Source organism: Cryptomeria japonica, chromosome 5, assembly GCF_030272615.1.
Source record: "Cryptomeria japonica chromosome 5, Sugi_1.0, whole genome shotgun sequence".
In the NCBI taxonomy this organism is placed as follows: domain Eukaryota; kingdom Viridiplantae; phylum Streptophyta; class Pinopsida; order Cupressales; family Cupressaceae; genus Cryptomeria; species Cryptomeria japonica.
This window is the reverse complement of record NC_081409.1, coordinates 818,011,103-818,030,203: the sequence shown is the minus strand read 5'-3', so window position 1 is coordinate 818,030,203 and position 19,101 is coordinate 818,011,103. Positions and strand designations below refer to the sequence as shown.

General features: G+C 33.8%; 1 protein-coding gene across 1 annotated transcript; it reads right to left on the bottom strand.

Moving 5' to 3' along the window:
* Positions 1 to 14,122: 14,122 nt before the first annotated feature.
* LOC131043156 (homeobox-leucine zipper protein HOX27-like) lies at positions 14,123 to 15,306 on the bottom strand. The gene is made up of 4 exons (XM_057976451.1): positions 15,123 to 15,306; positions 14,811 to 15,031; positions 14,357 to 14,436; positions 14,123 to 14,264 (listed from the first exon to the last, which is right to left on the bottom strand). The coding sequence occupies exons 1-4, from the start codon at positions 15,304 to 15,306 to the stop codon at positions 14,123 to 14,125; spliced, it is 627 nt and encodes a 208-aa protein (XP_057832434.1).
* Positions 15,307 to 19,101: the final 3,795 nt, after the last annotated feature.

The following is a 19,101-nucleotide window of genomic DNA, read 5'->3' as shown; positions in this document are numbered from 1 at the left end:
ATTTACATTAGACGAGAAGCTTCTTGCTCCTCTCCAACTCTAAAGAGCATAATGTCATCAACAAATTGTTGATGGGTGGCATTGAGTTAGTAATTCTTATGTCTCTTACAAAACAAGACTCTCGGGATTAACATATAGTTTTTCCTAAATCATCTACCATAATAATAAAGAGAAAGGGAGAAATTGGATCTCCTTACTTGATTCCTTAGGAAGATTCCAAAAAATCTTTAGGTATCTCGTTAATTATCTTTTTTTTTGCATTCACATAAAAATTTGTAATCTACTTTGTCATAATATTTCTTTATGTCTACTTTTACAATCATGCTTAGTTGTTTGTTATTCAAGAATGAATGAATAGACTCCTCAACTATGTTAATCTCATCAAATATTGATCTATTGGGCACAAAACTTGTTTGTTCCTCTAAAATGATGAAAGGAAGGATTTTCTGTAATCTATTGGCTAGAGATTTGACAAAAAAATGTAAATAGTATTACAAAGGGAAATTGGCCTGTTGTCCTCTAAACCATCTATAGATTCCTTTTTAGGGGTGATTCAAATAAAAGTCTTATTAATTTCTTTTAAAAATCTCTTAGAGTTTCTAACCCCTTCAATAGCATCTACGAATTTAGACACCACAATATGCCAACATTTGTGAAAGAATCCAACTAGGAAACCATCTAGGCTAGGGGCTTTGTCTAGATGTATTTGATTAAGAGCTTGCTTAATCTCCATTTCTTAAAAAGTTGAATTTAGAAATTTTTTCTATTCCTCATAAATTAGTTTCGGGATGTTTTCCAAGAGAGATGATTGAGCATTAAAAGTGGATCCTTCCCAGTTATTTTGAATATTATTTAAAAAGGAAATAAATTCCTTTGTAATACTATGTTGATCTTCTATGAGATTACCATCTCCACTTTTCAGTTTGGTTATTCTATTAATGCTCCTTTTTATCTTAGTGTTATTTTGGAAAAACTTCAAGTTTTTATCTTCTTCCATTAACCAGGTCTTTCTTGATTTTTGTCTCCAAAAGGTCTCCTCTTTTGTCAAAATCTCTTCATGTTCTCCCAAGAGTTATTTTTATTTTAGGACTTTAGTTTGATCCATGCCATCCTTTATGACTTCCTCAATTTTTTTTTAATTGCAAAAATATCAAGTTTTCTCTATTCCATACCAATAATTTTTTTTTTTGGTATTTTATTTTTTAAACAAAGCAAAAGAGCTTTGATCTTGTGAAATGGCTCACCACATGTTTTGTATTTATTATTTATGATATATTCTATTTTATCCTTTTAAAATTAATTTCTTAATATTTATATAAAGTCATGTAGTTAAATATATATAATTCAACATAAATTAGTCTAGATTAAGAACTCATAATTATGAATGATGAATCAAATAAAAGTTAATTTAACTTTCAAAGAGAAATAAAAGATAATGTTAATATGATATTGAAAGTTTTATAACATAAGGAAAAAATAATAATCTTTATCTTCAATTCACTTTGACACAAAAATATTTTTGTAATTTTATGGTAGATTCAATGCATAGATTTAGTTGGATTTTATAGGCATACATACTCTCTAACTACATTTTATTAGTGTTATAGATCACTAGATAGATAAAAAGGTTCATGTTCTTCCAAGATAGAATCAAATTCAGAATGTTGGAAAAAATCAATAATATCAATAATTTTAAATATTAATAATAATTGGAAGATGACAATGGCTAGTAAATGTTTGAACCTTGGTTGTCATGCTTGTCTGAGATCAAGTCATTTAACCTTCAAAATAGATCCTATTTGAGTAAGATCTATTTCCCATTCTTATTTGATGAATTAATATTTATTACATACTATTAACTAAAAAAAATAAAATTACTGTTCAGAAAAAAGAAGAAGTTATTGAACAAAAATGTTAGATCAAATTTAAGATCAAACCCTTAAAATCAAAAAAACTTAATGAATGGTGGTCTCCACAAGCAAAGGACCCATACACATCATATTTATGAAAAAATAACCCTAACGTAGAACTTCACTTATAGCGAACTTATTCATGGAACATTTTGAGGAAGTAGCCTTACATTATTTCCCCCTCAAGCCAAAGTGGTTGAAATGATATATGGATGACACTAATGTCTATTGGTTGCATGACTTAGACAAGTTAGTAGATTTTCATGCTCACCTCAACAACATTACTCTGTCTATCGCCTTCACCAAAGAGAATGAATCTAACAACCAGTTACCTTTCCTGAATGTCTTAATCTGTTAAAAACATGATGGATCTGTTGGTCGTCGGGTGTTTCTCAAAACCACCCACACTGACTTATATCTTCATTTGGCTTCTCATCACCACCCTAGCTAGAAAGTTGGGATCCTCAAAATCCTTTCTTTAAGATCCAATCACATCCGTGATGAGGATAACTTAAACCAAGATCTCTCCCATATTTGTCAAGTCTTCAAGTGGAATGGCTACTCCAGCAAACAAATTACTAGGGCCTTCCACCAAGCCAAATCCTATTTCCTCTCCATTTCCAACCCCATTCCCTCTCCTCCTTCTCTAGCTCCTTTTGTTTCTCTCCCTTATGTTTAAGTCATTTCTTGCAAGATATCAAAAATCCTTTTGAAAAAAGGTCTTCGTTGTGCCTTCAAACTCGTTTCCACAGTAAAGAGGCATGTTCCCCTACTTAAGGATAGTAGGGATTCCTTCCTAGAGTTAAGTGTCTATAAGATTTTATCCTCCTATGGAACACCGTACATTGGAGAAACGGGTCATTCATTCATGACTAGAATAAAAGAGCATGGCATTGATATAAAGCATGAACATGCCCTCAAATCAGCCTTAGTTGAGCATTCATCAACCACCAAGATTTATATTTGTTGGAGGACACTCAAATATTGTGTAGGGAGGACAAATTTTTTAAAAGGAAATTTCAAGATGCTATTGCAATTATTAATCACCCCTCCAATATTAGTTGCAATGATGGGTTGAACCTTAGTATCTCTTGGCACCCTTTTCTTTCATTCCTCAAGTATCATCACCGTCCCCCGCCATGACTTCTCCCCCTTTTTCTTTAGTCTTTTTCCTCCGCTCTTCTCCCTCTTCTTCTTTTGGTTTGATCTTACTCTTCCTTTTCCTCCCTCCCCTTAGGTTGGATTAGGTCTATTTATCTCTTTGCCTTAGGGTTACCCACCTTGGTGGGGCTCTATTTTTTTTCTCTGGTGGCGGTGGTGGTTCACTTTATGTCAGTTTGTTCCATTTTGTTTTTCTCTTTTGCTCCCTTTCCTTTCTTATAAGTGTGTGTGTATGTGTATGTGTGTGTGTGTGTGTATAATTATATACATATGTATATAATTATATGCACGCGCACACACACACACTCTTATATATATTTATATCCTTTTAGTCTTCTTGTCTTTTTGGTTTCTTTCTTTTTATTTTTCTTGTGTGTGTGTGTGTGTATGTATATATATAATTATATATAAATGTATATTTTCATATGTGTGTGCGCACACACACACACTCTTTCTCTCTATCACACACAACACACACTCTCTCTTATATATATTTAGATCCCTTTAGTCACTCTTTCTCTATATCACACACAACACACACTCTCTCTTATATATATTTATATCCCTTTAGTTTTCTTGTGTATTTGGTTTCTTTGTATTCTCATATTGTTTTTTTTTGTAGCTATGTTTGCATATAGATTTATATATAATTTTGTGTATTTGTATGTATATAATATGTATATGATTATGTATGTCTATATATTTGTATATATTTTTCATTAATTTGTTCTCATATTTGTTTTTATATAGGTATGTATGTGTTACTAGCTTTTTATTTACTAGTTTTCTTTAGGTTATTCTAGAGGTTTTTGTCCTCCAGCTTTTAGGTGGTCTCCTTGTCTAGTTTCTTTTTTCTTCCTTGGTTCTTTTTTTTCTCTTTTTTCATCTCCTTTGATCCTCATGCCCTCCCCTACCCCACATCTCTTTTTATTCTCTCACAAATCTGCAACTCAATATATTTCATTTTTTTGGAATACTTTCATCGTACTGATGAATCCTTGAGTATGATTCGAAGCGTTGATGGGAAAAAAATACACGCAATCAAATCTAGAAAATTTCAAAAGAATATAACATGGATTGTGGAAATCTCATAGCATTCAACATACTTTCATCAATAAATTGTTGATGGGTGATAGCTAACATTGACTTAGTAATTCTTATATCTTTTACAATTTACAAAACAAGACTCTTGGGATTTACATATACTTTTTCCTAAATCCTCTAGCAAATGACGAAGAGAAAGGGAGAAATTGGATCTCCTTGCTTGATCCCTCGGGAAGATTCCAAACAATCTTTAGGTATCCCATTAATTATCTTTGGTTTTTCATTCACATAAAAATTTGTAATCGACTTTGTTCTTTATGTCTACTTTTACAATCATGCTCGGTTGTTTGTTATTCTATGATGAATGAATAGAATCCTGAACTATGTTAATCCATCAAGTATTGATCTACTGAGCACAAAACTAATCTATTGGCTAGAGCTTTGACAAAAAGAAAAAATAAATAGTATTACAAAGGGTAATTGGCCTATAGTCCTCTAAACCCTATGTAGATTCTTTTTAAGGATAATTAAAATAAAATTGTTATTAATTTCTTTTAAAAATCTCTCGGAGTTTCTACCCCTTCAATAGATGTATTTGATTCAGAGTTTTCTTAATCTCCCTTTATAAAAATATTGCATTTATAATTTTGTTCTATTCCTCATAAATTAGTTTTGGTATGTTTTCCAAGAGATGATTGAGCATTAAAATTGGATCATTCCCAATTATTTAGAATATTCTTTGTAAAGCGGAAAATCGAACCCTAGGTGTTATCCCCCACTCCAAGGAGAAGGGGGGTCACTAGGATTGACGGTTTTCACTTAGGAGGGACTTTACATTCAAAAGAGGGGTTGAAGCCCACAAGATCCAATCCCAGACAATGCAAGATTGGATTCTAAATGAGTTTGAAGGGTTGGGACAGCAAGGCTACCCTCTTTTGTAAAGAATGTAGATAGAATAATTGAACTAGGAATGTATGTAGAAGCAAGAAAGATTCACTTATAAACAGAGATAGGGATACGGGATGAAGCTACGGACTTGTAATTAGCAATAAAATGTCGAGATGATGCTGTTCTGCAAATTTGAGCGAAATTTGATGGGACGATGGCACCCGGCGTGCACACGGTCCTCCGAAAAATCCGTGAAATGAAGGGGGATCTGCTCATCTCTGCACAAGGATTCCAGATCTTCAATTACAGCCGCGTACCTGCAACCTACACATAGAAAAATGGAGATGATTGGGGGGTTAGGGATTAGGGGTTTGCCTTTAGGTCAAACCCCAGTTTTGGAATTAACCAAGAAATGAGAATGTTGTAAATGTAAATGTTTGTAATGTAAACAAGTACTGATACCTTGTTGTAAGAATGTTTGTATTATTACATGCGAAGGTGTAAATGTTGTTGTATGTTGTATGTTGTATGTGATCTCCTCTTCAATGGTTGAATCCTTGTCTTGAATGCAACACTTAGCCTTGAATAGAGACTTAGAATGATCAATTGCTTGAAGGAATGCTTGAATGCTTGAATGCTTGAATGTTTGAATATCATTTCCGCCTTTTTTCCATCTTCCAAAATGGGAGAGGAAATGTAGTTTATATACTTGTCAATTAGGGTTAAAAGACTATTTTTTTCGACCTTGGCCCGACCTGGGAAGATTATTTTCCAATTTGCAAACATAAAGACTCGAGACCCAAAAGAGACCGGGCCCAAAAATAGGGCCAGGGACCAGGGCGCTGGGCGCCATGGTCCTGGGCGACTAGGGTGCTGGCGCCCTAGTCCTGAAGGACCATGGTACTGGGAGCCATGGTCCCACCTCCAGGGACAGCAGGGTGCAAGGAGGATCAGGCCAAGGTGCTGGAAAATGCAGTTTTTGATGTCATGGAAAAGTTTCGTGGTCTCCATTCAGGTTTAGTGTTGCGTCGCCATCGTGAAGACCCAAATGTGGTCGAAATTGCAAGTGTCACAATTTTAGGACATTACATTTAGCCCCCACTTTAGCGGGAGTATAAGCGTACGCTCATACTTCCGGTAAAGTATGAGGAAACAATATTGAAAGACTTTCACCACGTCAAGGAGGCAAGATACACCAAGCCCACAGTGGACTAAGGATCTTACGACTTCGATTGAAAAAGTAAAAGGGAAGATCATGAGGGAGAACCATGACTGTCAGTAGTAAGGTTCCCTCACTATGAGTCATGCAAGAGAAATACCAACAATTTTCAAGGCAAAGCTAAGTTTGCCAAGAAATTTTCAAGTATCCTGAAGGGATAGACGGGGTGTATGCCCCCCTACGTTAAAGCGATCACACACGCCTCATCGGGGGTGATTGCTTTAAGGTAGTGATACATGTAGAAAATGAGAAGGAAAAGGAGCACGTTATCACAAGGATTTAGCCCCCAAGTGTGAGATAAGCCCAAGGATAATAGACACAAAACACAAAGCACAAGGTGACTTCGCTTTCCTTGGGGTCAGTATGCTATATGATAATTCATGTACATCATATGTATGTATGCATAATTGTTCTTCATTCCCCAATCAAGGAAGGTCACCTAGAAGAAGGGAACACATGTGTCTTTTGAGTCAACATGAGAGAGACCAAAAGAGGTCGCAATGCTTTGCATCATCCTCAAGTAGACAACACTAAGGAAAACAAATAGAAGAATGAGAATAACACATAGAAGAAGTAACAAAAGAGAGGAGGAAAGAGTCTGCTATGCTAATGAACTAGTCTAGCACGTCATCTACCCCCCGATCTTGCTGATCAATGTTTCGGGAAGGCAGGGAACACGCTAGAGGAGGAACATCCAACACAGCAGATGGAGCTATCATGAGATCCAAACAAGGGCTATGTTCATGTTCCAAGCCACGTTGTTCTTGTCTAGGAGCTAGGATAAGTGCTTTAGAAAATTCGTTAGATAAATGGTTATCAACATCAACAAGTTCATATTCACTATCAGAAGCAAGAGAAGTAACATTTTCATCATGAATAACATTTTCATCTATATCATCATCAAGATTTATAAAAATAGGGTCTTTAACTCGCACAGGATCAAGACCATCATGCATCTTATGTTTTGGAGATTTTGGAGAAGATGGAATAATGCTTGTTGAAGGTGTTTTTGGGGATTGTAAAGTTTGAGAAGCAGCTGCTTGAGCTCTAAGACGACGCTTTCGTCGGCATTCATGCACAGAATGATTTTGTCTAGTCTTAGTAGGAAGTGGAGATGATTGAGGAGGAGGAATGTTCTCATCCTTATCACTTGGGTGTTTAGGTTGTGGTCTCTTAGGCTGGATAATAGGAGAAGAAGAAGGTCTCTTCTCTCTATAAAAAGAAGGAGGAGGAGCTGCTCCATATAAAGGAAGAATATTTGGTTTAGGAAGGAGACCAAGTCCATCATGACGAGGAGGTATAGGTCTACTTTTAGGAAGTTTATTAGGCATAGACATAGTCACATCCATGGGGATGGGTTGGGAATCTTCTTGAGGAAAGACATTAGTTTTATCTTTCAAAGGTAGAACTTCCTTCTCAAGAATGATAGGAATATCAAGTTTGGGTGTTCTAGGTTCACATAGAGATAGGATCATATCTTTTTTCCACTTTTGATAAGATTTGAAAAGATGATCACTTCGCGGAGGAAGAGATTGGAATTGTTTAGGCAAAAAATAATCAATAGGAATGCTAGAAATTCTTTCAGCCGGTTTAAAGAGACTATGATTGACAGTAACAACTTCACCATTATGGGGAAATTTCAAACATTTGTGAATAGGAGAAGCAATAGCTTTCATGGAAGATAGCCAAGGATAGCCTAGCTTCACATGAAATTGTTCAGACAATGGAATAATAGCAAAGCTCACATCAAGGGATTTGTTATGGACCTCAATAGGTAATGTAATAGAACAAATTGCAGGAGAAGAAAATGCATCAAATAGTTTCACAACCACATTTGTTTTGTCATAGATCACTTGATTCAATTGCAAAGTAAAAAGAAATTCTTCAGTAATGATATTAACCATGCAAGAAGGATCAATAAGCACTCCACAGCAAGGTGTATTCTTGACTTTCGCAACTATATATAAAGGACCATCAGGTGCCCTGATAGTTTCACTAGAATCAAAGGTGATGGAAGGTTCTTTAGGGATTTTCTGCTGCTCTACAAAGTTAATCACATTCAGAGTCATAGACACAAGATCATTAGGTGAGATAGAGGAATCATTAGTATCAATTGCATTAGAGGTATGAGAAGGTAACGGATCAGTAAAAATCTGAAGATTTTGGTTAGGAGGAGCTACAGATGTATTGCCTTTATCATTCACACCAGAAACAGAGATAGTATTATTATCAATCAAATCTTGAATTTTACCCTTTAAAGCAAAACATTTTTCAATATCATGCCCAAGTTGACGATGAAATTGACAAAAAGATTTGTTATCAAAAGGTTGAATTAATCTTTGTAGGATCTATTTGCCTTATAGGAGGAAGAGTAAGCACATTATGTTCCAATAACTTATTCATAATACTATGCAATGATTCATTCAAAGGAGTAAACATTCTTTCTTTCTTGAAAAACTTAGAAAGAGGAGGCACACCTGATGCTGCATTCACATTGTTGTTGATGATGTTTTCATTGAATTTAATGGACTCTCTATTCGGTTTAAACTTCCCAAATGGTTGTTGACTACTATCACCCTTATCACTCGGAGCCATAGGATGTGATTGTTCCATTTGACTCACAGTCAGTTGATAATTGTGAAGAGTTGCACACAACTGTTGGAAAGAAGTAAACTCGGAAAATAGAAGTTTATCTCGAATATCTTTTTGTAAATTAGAAATAAAGATTCTTTGAATATCATTGTCAGGCACTGGAAAAGAAATTTGAGCATACAAATGCTTATATCTACCAATGAAATCAGTCACTTTTTCTTTAACACCTTGTTTACAATGCATTAAATCAATCAAAGTAACTTTAGGACTTATATTGTTTTGAAATTGTTGAATAAAAGCATTTGCAAGTTGTTCGAAAGAAGTAATAGAATAAGAAGGCAACGAGCAATACCATTGTAGGGCTTTATCTCTTAATGTTCTAGTAAACAGTTTTGCAAGCAACCTTTGGTCATAAGCAAAATCAATACATATTGTTTGAAAAGTCTTAACATGTGTTAGAGGATCACCCTTACCATTGTAAAGCTCCAAATGCGGAATTTCAACATGTTTAGGGGGAATAGCTCGAACAATGTCAAGAGAAAGTGGGCTCGCAACATCAAATGTGGGCACACTAAACTTAGATTGATTCATAGAGGCAATTTGTTGTTGTAAAGAAGAGACAGTTTGTGCAAGATTGTTAATGGTCGCTTCAGTCGAAGAGTTAGATTGTGATGGAGGTATTATGTTATTGAAAGAAGGTATTGATTGAGAGTAAGGTGGCGGGACACTATGATAGTTAGTCATAGGAGATGATTGGAAAAGAGGAGCACTACAAGGAGGAATGGAATGGTTAAATGAATTGCCCCCTTGCGCTAGGTTCATTTGTGGAGATGTAATAGGAACACTCATTGTAGGAATGAATGAAGAAGTCAGGTGGAATGAAGGAAGAGGGTTAATTGAAGAAGAGGGATTGCCCCCATGACTGGTGATCATAGGAGGAATGTCTTGTATTGAAGTAGTCATTATGTTTGATGTGAAAGTAGGTATACTAGCAATAGAAGTTGTCAAAGGAATAGAATGATTGTCTTGAGTAGGAGGTTGTGTATAACCCAAAGTTTCAGCACAACTCTTCATAGGCATCACATTTGAATCCACAATGTGTGCAATACCATGCAAAATATCAATTCCATTCTTATCACTTTGAAGCATACGTTTTAGACCCTCAATTAAAGGAAGAGCTTGACTATCGAGATATTCTTGAGACATCCATTGTCGAAAATCGTCAAATTGGTTATCCAATTTCGAAAGTTGTTCTTTAGAAACCTCATGGAGAGCTTCTTCATCATTAAGAGGATTAGAGGAATTACCCATGTCCTCGTTGAAAAGGCCATTCAAATTAGGTTCCATCTCCTCGGTAATTAAACCTTGGAAAGACTTAATTCTAAGGCTTCGTCTAACGGGAATAGTGTAAGTAGGGCTTATTGTTGTAAAACTCATGCACTAGAGAGGGAGAGAAAATTTTGAATTTAGAGGTAGCAAATTTCAGTAAAATCAACCAATCTCCTAGATTTAAGCTGTTAAATACAATCAGGACAATCTCCCGAAATTTCGGAAAAAATGTCTGGGACCATGGCGAACGGAGTGCACACGGTCCTCGCAACTTTTTTTGAAATTTTCAGGGATGAAAGTTATGATGATTTTACAGCTAACCTGAAAAAATTGAGTGATTTTACGATCTGTAGATAGGCCAAATTTAAGTTGCAATCTCAAAATTGAACCCTACCAAGATTGTTGAATAATGCAAAATTTGAATTTTGAAAAAGAGAGGGAAACTGAAAATTTGAATTTTATGATTTTATAAGGAATACTAAAAGCAATGCAGGTTTTGAAATTTAAAGATTGACTCAATTTCACACAAAATTCAATTTTGAAAGTGGAAATCAAGGTTGTTGTAATTAAACATTTAATTTCAAAAGTCACAAATTGCAAAAATTTGAATAAAGCACTGAAATTTCGAATGAATGCCAACACACTTTTCAGATTTAGGATAGTAAGAAGCACAATTTTGACACAAAATTTCAATTTCAACAATTTTTGAATGATTAGAAGCCTTAATCCAAGCAATCTCTAGACCAACTTTGACTGTAATTTTGAAAGTGTTAGAATTGATAAAATCGGCCAAAATTCTGGATTTTAGCAGAAAAATACAGTAAGATCTAACTCCCGAAATTTCGGAAAAAATGTTAGGGACGATGGCGCTCGGGGTGCACACGGTCCTCGCAACTTTTTTCCAAATTTTCAGCGATGAGAGATATTATGATTTTGTTGCGGAATCCAAAGTTACAGCCGATTTGGAGGTGTTTTAATCAATGAAATTATCAGTCAAAGGCTGAATCAAGAGGGTTTTAAAAATTAGGGTTTTGACACTTAACCACTTAATTTTCAAAATTAAAGCATAGACATGATTTGATAATTTGTAATAGAAGGGTAGATCTGAAACAAGCATTAACATTTAGACATTTCACAAGCTTAATTACTAAAAAGAAAATTTTAGGGTTTTCATGTAATTAACCTCTAAAATTTGCAAAAGATCAAGCATGGAAATGTAATCAAGGCATCCAATTTTCAGATCTAACCATGAATAATCAGAAAGGATGTTCACGTCGGGTTCACCAAAATGTAAAGCGGAAAATCGAACCCTAGGTGTTATCCCCCACTCCAAGGAGAAGGGGGGTCACTAGGATTGACGGTTTTCACTTAGGAGGGACTTTACATTCAAAAGAGGGGTTGAAGCCCACAAGATCCAATCCCACACAATGCAAGATTGGATTCTAAATGAGTTTCAATGGTTGTGACAGCAAGGCTACCCTCTTTTGTAAAGAATGTAGATAGAATAATTGAACTAGGAATGTATGTAGAAGCAAGAAAGATTCGCTTATAAATAGAGATAGGGATACGGGATGAAGTTGCGGACCTGGAATTAGCAATAAAATGTCGAGATGATGTTTTTCTGCAAATTTGAACGAAATTTGATGGGACGATGGCGCCCGACGTGCACACGGTCCTCCGAAAAATCCGCGAAATGAAGGGGGATCCGTTTGTCTCTGCACAAGGATTCCAGATCTTCAATTACAGCCGCATACCTGCAACCTACAAATAGAAAAATGGAGACGATTGGGGGGTTAGGGATTAGGGGTTTGCCTTTAGGTCAAACCCTGGTTTTGGAATTAACCAAGAAATGAGAATGTTGTAAATGTAAATGTTTGTAATGTAAACAAGTACTGATACCTTGTTGTAAGAATGTTTGTATTCTTACATGCGAAGGTGTAAATGTTGTTGTATGTTGTATGTTGTATGTGATCTCCTCTTCAATGGTTGAATCCTTGTCTTGAATGCAACACTTAGCCTTGAATGGAGACTTAGAATGATCAATTGCTTGAAGGAATGCTTGAATGCTTGAATGCTTGAATGTTTGAATATCGTTTCCGCCTTTTTTCCATCTTCCAAAATGGGAGAGGAAATGTAGTTTATATACTTGTCAATTAGGGTTAAAAGACTAATTTTTCCGACCTTGGGCCAACCTGGGAAGATTATTTTCCAATTTGCAAACATAAAGACCCAAGACCCAAAAGAGACAGGGCCCAAAAATAGGGCTAGGGACGAGGGCGCTGGGCGCCCTAGTCTTGAAGGACCAGGGCGCTGGGCGCCATGGTCCCACCTCCAGGGACAACAAGGTGCAAGGAGGATCAGGCCAGGGTGCTGGAAAATGCAGTTTTTGATGTCATGGACAAGTTTCGAGGTCTCCATTTAGGTTCAGTGTTGCGTCACCATCGTGAAGACCCAAATGCGGTCGAAATTGCAAGTGTCACAATTTTAGGACGCTACATTCTTTAAAAAGGAAATAACTTCCTTTGTAATACTGTATTGATCTTCTATAAGATTACCCTGTCCACTTTTCAATTTGGTTATTCTATTAATGCTCCTTTTTATATTAGTGCTATTTTGGAAAAACTTCAAATTCTTCTCTCTTTCCATTAATTAGGTCTCTCTTGATTGTTGTCACCAAAAAGTCTCCTCTTTTGTAAAAATCTCTTCATGTTTTCCCAAGTGTTCTCTATCTTTTAGGAATTTAGTTTGATCCATGCCATCCTTTATTACTTCCTCAAATTTTTTTTAATTGCAAAAAGTTTTCTCTATTCCATACCAATAATTTTTTTTCAAGTATTTCATTTTTTAAACAAAGCAAAAGAGCTTTGATCTTGTGAAATGGCTCTCCTTCCACCACATGTTTCGTATTTATTCTTTATGGTATATTCTATTTTATGCTTTTTGAATTAATTTCTTAATGTTTATATAAGATCATTTAGTTAAATATATATAATTAACATTAAGAACTCATAATTATGAATGATGAATCATATAAAAGTTTATTTAAGTTTCAAAGAGAAATAAAAGATAGTGTTAATATGATATTGAAAGTTGTATAACATAAGAAACAAATAATGATCTTTATCTTCAATTCACTTTGACAAAAAAAAAAATTTCTAATTTTATGGTAGATTCAATGCATAGATTTAGATGGATTATATAGGCATACATACTCTCTAACTACATTTTATTAGTGTTATAGATCACTGGATAGATCACAAGGTTCATGTTCTTCTAAGATAGAATCAAATTCAGAATGTTGGAAAATATCAAGAATATTAATAATTTTAAATATTAATAATAATTGGGAGATGACAATGGCTAGTAAATGTTTGAACCTTGTTTATCATACTTGTCTGAGATCAAGTCATTCAACCTTCAGAACAGATCCTCTTCAAATAAGGTCTATTTTCCATTCTTATTTGATGAATACATATTTATTACATACTATTAACTAAATATAAAATAAATTACTATAGAGAAAAATAAATTATCACACAAAAATGTAAGATCAAACACTTAAACTACTGGTGGTCTCCGCAAGCAAAAGACCCATATGCATTATATTTATGACAAAATCAACCCTAAAGTAGAACTTCACTCAATAATGTATATATATATATATATGAGAGACAGAGCCCTCTAACTAGTCTCTTTAAGAAGTGCTCAATATAAGACCAATTCACTTTAATTAACAAAATAGTCACAGGAGGACTCAACATAAAGTCTACTAAATATGGCTCATAAATAGAGATCATTTCTGATCCACGGAAATAAAAATTTATTACATTTAAAAACGCCCAAGAAGATTTAAGTAAGAGTAAGCTGTCTTAGAGTAAGCAAGAAGAGATTTCCGAAATGTAAGCAATCACTGCAATAAATACAATATTGATATGATGCAGAAAGAATAAAATGATTGCTGAAAACTGTTTTGCAGCACTCATTTTACTACAGATGGTGTTTCCTGCGCCTGTTTCAGAGTCTTAATTTCTGCCAACTCTTTCCGCAGTCTTTTGTTTTCCTGTCTTAATGCTTTGTAGTGGCTCTTCCACGGTTTACCGTGCTTTTCGTTTTGCTTGTTCCTGCAAATTTTATTGACAGAAATTAATTTTACTAATACTCGTAATTATATTAAATGTGATGAAATGAATTATTATAAGGGAGACTTTATTACCTTGCCTTCCTATTTTGAAACCAGACATAAACCTGTCGAGGGCTGATATTTAGCTCCTTTGCCAGAGCTTCCTTCCGGATCTGCAATTTCAGAATTTATAATAGATTGGTACTGAACAAAACCATGAGCATTATCTACTATTATCATGAGTGAAATCTAGACTTTAATATTCAATATGTTTCTGAATAGTTGCAAACGAATTCTAGAACTAATTTTAGAATCTAGCCCTAAAATGAATATTCTTCTTACAGTTGCTTCTCTCTATATCTGATTAGAGTTTAAAAGTGCCAATAGATAGATTGAAAAAATAAAAAATAAAAAATAAAACCAGAACCAAAATAAGCAAGATAAATTTCCTTGGTCTATATATGATAATCAGGTCGTAGATCTGTGATGGGGAATTTTCTCTCTATGAAACAAAAAACTGTTATAAAATGCTGAAAACCACACATACATTATCCACTTTTGTGTTCTGTTTGAAGCATTCTTCCAAATAAGCATATTGTTCCCCTGACAATCTGAGCCTCCTTTTAATACCATCCTTCTCTTTTTCATTGGTGATCGTCAACGATCCATTCTCCACATTTAAATCCTTCTGCAAATCATCCTGTCCGTCAGAAGCAGGTGATTTATTGAGGTCTAGGCTATTTTGACTGCACACATCAGATTTCTCGTCTGCAGTAACAGAAAATGTTAGAATATGAGAATAACTGAAAAAATAAATTGAAAGTCTGATTAATGTTGCCAAGCAACAGGAATTATTTACTTGCTAAATCTTGGGTCCCTGGTAGAGGGGCCAAAGAAGCCGAAGCATGATTCAACGGCGCCTGGGGTAACAGATCTAACTTGGAAAATGGAGGAGGAGAAGCAGGGGCACCATTCTGGAACCCTAAATCAGTACTCGCTGAATGCTGCACCCCTTCATCACAATTCACATTGCCCACTTCCATTACAGTTATCAAAGCAATAGATAATGACTCACTGATTGATTCTATGTAAGGAAATTAGATGAATGAAGCTAGGGTAGATGTGGTATTTTATAGGAGAGAGGCAACTCCTATCACGCGCGCTCAAAGCCATCGAAAATCCACAATTTTGACTACTAAGAGTAAAAGAAAGCAATAGAAGAAAGCAATAATAAATAACACAAATATCAAGGAAGATGAACTCGATTTCAACAATTGCAAAGCAGATTTCCAACAATCATAAAGCCGATTTTCGAAGAAAGTATAAAAATTATACTAATTTTAATTATATTTTTGATAAGCATTTTAGAGAAATAATTATTATAAGAAATTTTTAGAATATTTAGATTTTTTTTTTTAATATATGTGTTGGATACACATCATGTTCTATCTGTTATCTATATATCTATAATTTTTTCTATTTAAATTTCTATCAATTTAAAATTGAGGTATATTTCTTAAATTTTAAAACTAAAAATTTAATATTTAATATTTAATATTTATATTTATCATTGTAACTCATTATTTTCAATTAAACATATTAAAATATATTGCATCTTCAAAATTGTATATTTAATATTTAGATTTATCTTTCTTTTTGTAGTAATTAGAAATCAAATTTAAAATGACAACAAGATATATTTTAAGATTTTGAGGCTTTAATTACTTTTTCCAATAAAATAAATATCTCTTGTGATATCTTTTTGATTATATATAACACATATTTCTCATTTAAGGGTTTTTAAACATAATATTGTGTTTAAATGTTATATTATTTTTACATATGTAATATATCTAAAATTAGAAAGAAAAAAAACGTGTTAAAGAAATGAGACATATCATTCTCAACTCCAAATGCAAGTCCAAGATAAATCAACAACTTGAAAGACAACCTCTATGGTGGAAACCCATGGCTATTGTAGAAGGGTAAACAATGTTGAAATAGTAGAGCCCAAAAGGAAGATCAAATCACTATGATATATGGAATAAGAATGGAACAAGATTATTGACATCCATGGAATTATAATGACATTCATATGTAATGAATTATAAAGCCTTTAATTTTCATATCAATCTAACCAACTAAGCTACATGAATGCATTTTTCCAACTAATTATTTAGTAAACTACTCTAACATTAAAACTAATTTATTAATTAATTTGAAAGTTATACTAATCTGTAATTAAATATATAATATTTTTCAACATTCCTCACCTTATTATCTCAATCCAAACAAATGTAAAGCATTCCAATAGTGGAATGTAAGCCTTTGGAGACTTTTATATAACTAATCCTCCTCACTCCCCATGAAACCATAGATTGGCATCATTAGTGGATCTTTACACTATAGAACCTTCAAACATCTACACAATTGAGAAAACATAAAGTTTCCCCAATATTCTTCTACTATGAGACACTAACTTTCCTCTCAAAGTTCATATCTCCTCGAACTAGGTCAAGATGCTTCCTTTAGTGTTGCACTTGAGAATAACTCTCCTTTTATAGTCTACATCTCCCTCGATTGTTTCAAATAACTTCTTTAGTGTTTTGGAAACAATCCCTCCTTTGCTATAGAAGATTTCAACAAAAATTGAGTGTATTGATTACACAGAAAAATATCAAGATGTCATGTACTCTCTTCTCTTCAGGAATAATAACAATAAATCTCAAAATTCTTGGCTCCACATTTTATTGAGGGAAACAAATGATGCCAAGCTCTCTCTTTTATTCAAAGAAACTAATAAAGAAGGATGATTCCCATGCAATGGATCATTCATGATAGAGAAGCTATCTTGATATGATAGATTCCCTCTTACCTTAATTTCCTACAATCTTAATAGAAACTTAATAGACAAAAAGATAAATAGAATACATACAACAATACAATGGTTTACATAGGAAAAAGTCTTTCTAGAGGAAATCTTCACACCCCAAAAGGCTCCAAATATATAATTTAGTATTTAATAAGACATTACATTATACCTATAGCAAGAATTGTTTTACATGGATATCTAAAATAGAAATCTAGAGGCAAATCAATTACTATCAAGCTCTCAAAATACATCACAATACCTAGCCATAACATGATTTATTCAAAAAATATAGTTTTCTTTATAAAGAAAACAAAATGTACAAAATATCTACCTTTATATCTATGACCTAATGATAAATTGTCAAGATTCATAGTAACCTTTTATCAATAGTGTTTTTTTATTATTGCAAACTCCATAGACCATTTTCCTAACACCAACTATACATGACAAATGTCTAATATATATTCATGTAAAAAATTGAAAAAATTCCTTGTTACCCATTTTGACAAAGAAAAAACAATAATTTTTGTTTTATCTTTATCTTATTACTCTAAGAACCCACAATATCCAATAATGACAAATATAAATAAAACGTTGTCAACTTCAATACCACTTTAAAATTAAAGGTGATGCAATAATTTGTTACGTACAACTTGTTATGTCAAATAAATAAATACATAACTTTGCCAAAGCATTCTTGTATTTTATTCTAATCCTTGTAATCTTTTAGAAACATTTTTAAATTTTAAATTTTCTTAATAAACAAATATACGTCTATCAACAAATCTCCATTATTTATTTTATTTTATTATTTTGATTCATATTGTTTCTATGACTATAGAATGTTAAGGTGATGGTGTTTATAGGAATGTCACACTTCCCTAAAAGACCATCATCTCCTTTTCGAGTTCCCCATAGAGGCCCCCCCTCTCTCCTATTTCTAAGGATGTGGATAGCTATGTCTCCTGGACCATTTTATAAAATAGGAAGAAAATTTGCTTGGTTATATATTTGGTCAAAGACGTACAACTTGCCATATCTAGTTATGAATTTTATTTTTGTATTTTTATATTGTTGTTACCTTTCATAATTTTTTATGTAATTGTAATATTTGTGTCATATTTTTATTCCACTTTAGATGGGGTAGAGCCTCTTCGTGAAACTCTATATCTTACAAGAAACATAGACTAAAGTATAAATATATACACACAAATGTATATGTAGATATGTATATACAATGTAAGAATATTATGTATGTATATATTTGTATAAGTATGTGCATACATACATGGACACATCAAGATAATTTTTTATTTTATTTTTTAAATCGAGAGTTTACAAAAAATCAAGGAACTAGAGGGGGAGGCAAGCCTCAACCCACAAAAATAGAATTAAACATGGAGAACCAGCAGACTAAGCTAGAGAATATATGTCTCAGATAAACTAATCAGCCAACAAAACATCCTAATGGAGGGGGAAGTAATCAAATATAATATAATGATAATCAAAATAGCACAATCCCCAGCCAAGGCAACGGAAAGGAGCCACAAAAGGAGTATATGTCGATGTGATCAGCCCGGGCAATGATCAATTCATAGCAAAAATTTGGGGGGCGATATATGTCAATAGAGGATGTCATTCTGATTTTCAACCTAGGAAGTCCACCCAACAGAGCCCTCCATCCAGACAATGTTCCTTCTATCTTGAATCTGGGCAAGCATAGCAATCTTTGGTGGTGCCATGCCATTGTCATGTATTTCCTTCTTTAGCTTGCTCAGGGCAAGGTCAAAGGAGGCGAAGCTCTCAGCGCTTCTCATCCACTCGTACCTGCCATGCATCTCATAGACTAACATGGTAGGTGCCCCATCTTTGAGGAACCTAAGAAGTTTGTTTCTTTCAATGTCCATGATGATAGATACCTGCACAACAATATTGTGAAAGGTAAGGCTTTTGAAAGATTCGATAA

What these genes read in the sequence shown, in the direction of transcription:
- LOC131043156 (XM_057976451.1), bottom strand. Translation starts at nt 15,306, where the DNA reads ATGGAAGTGGGCAATGTGAATTGTGATGAAGGGGTGCAGCATTCAGCG. An exon ending in AGAACACAAAAGTGGATAAT is followed by an intron (nt 14,437 to 14,810) that starts GTATGTGTGGTT and finishes CTGAAATTGCAG; the next exon opens with ATCCGGAAGGAAGCTCTGGC. An exon ending in TTTCAAAATAGGAAGGCAAG is followed by an intron (nt 14,265 to 14,356) that starts GTAATAAAGTCT and finishes TAAAATTTGCAG; the next exon opens with GAACAAGCAAAACGAAAAGC.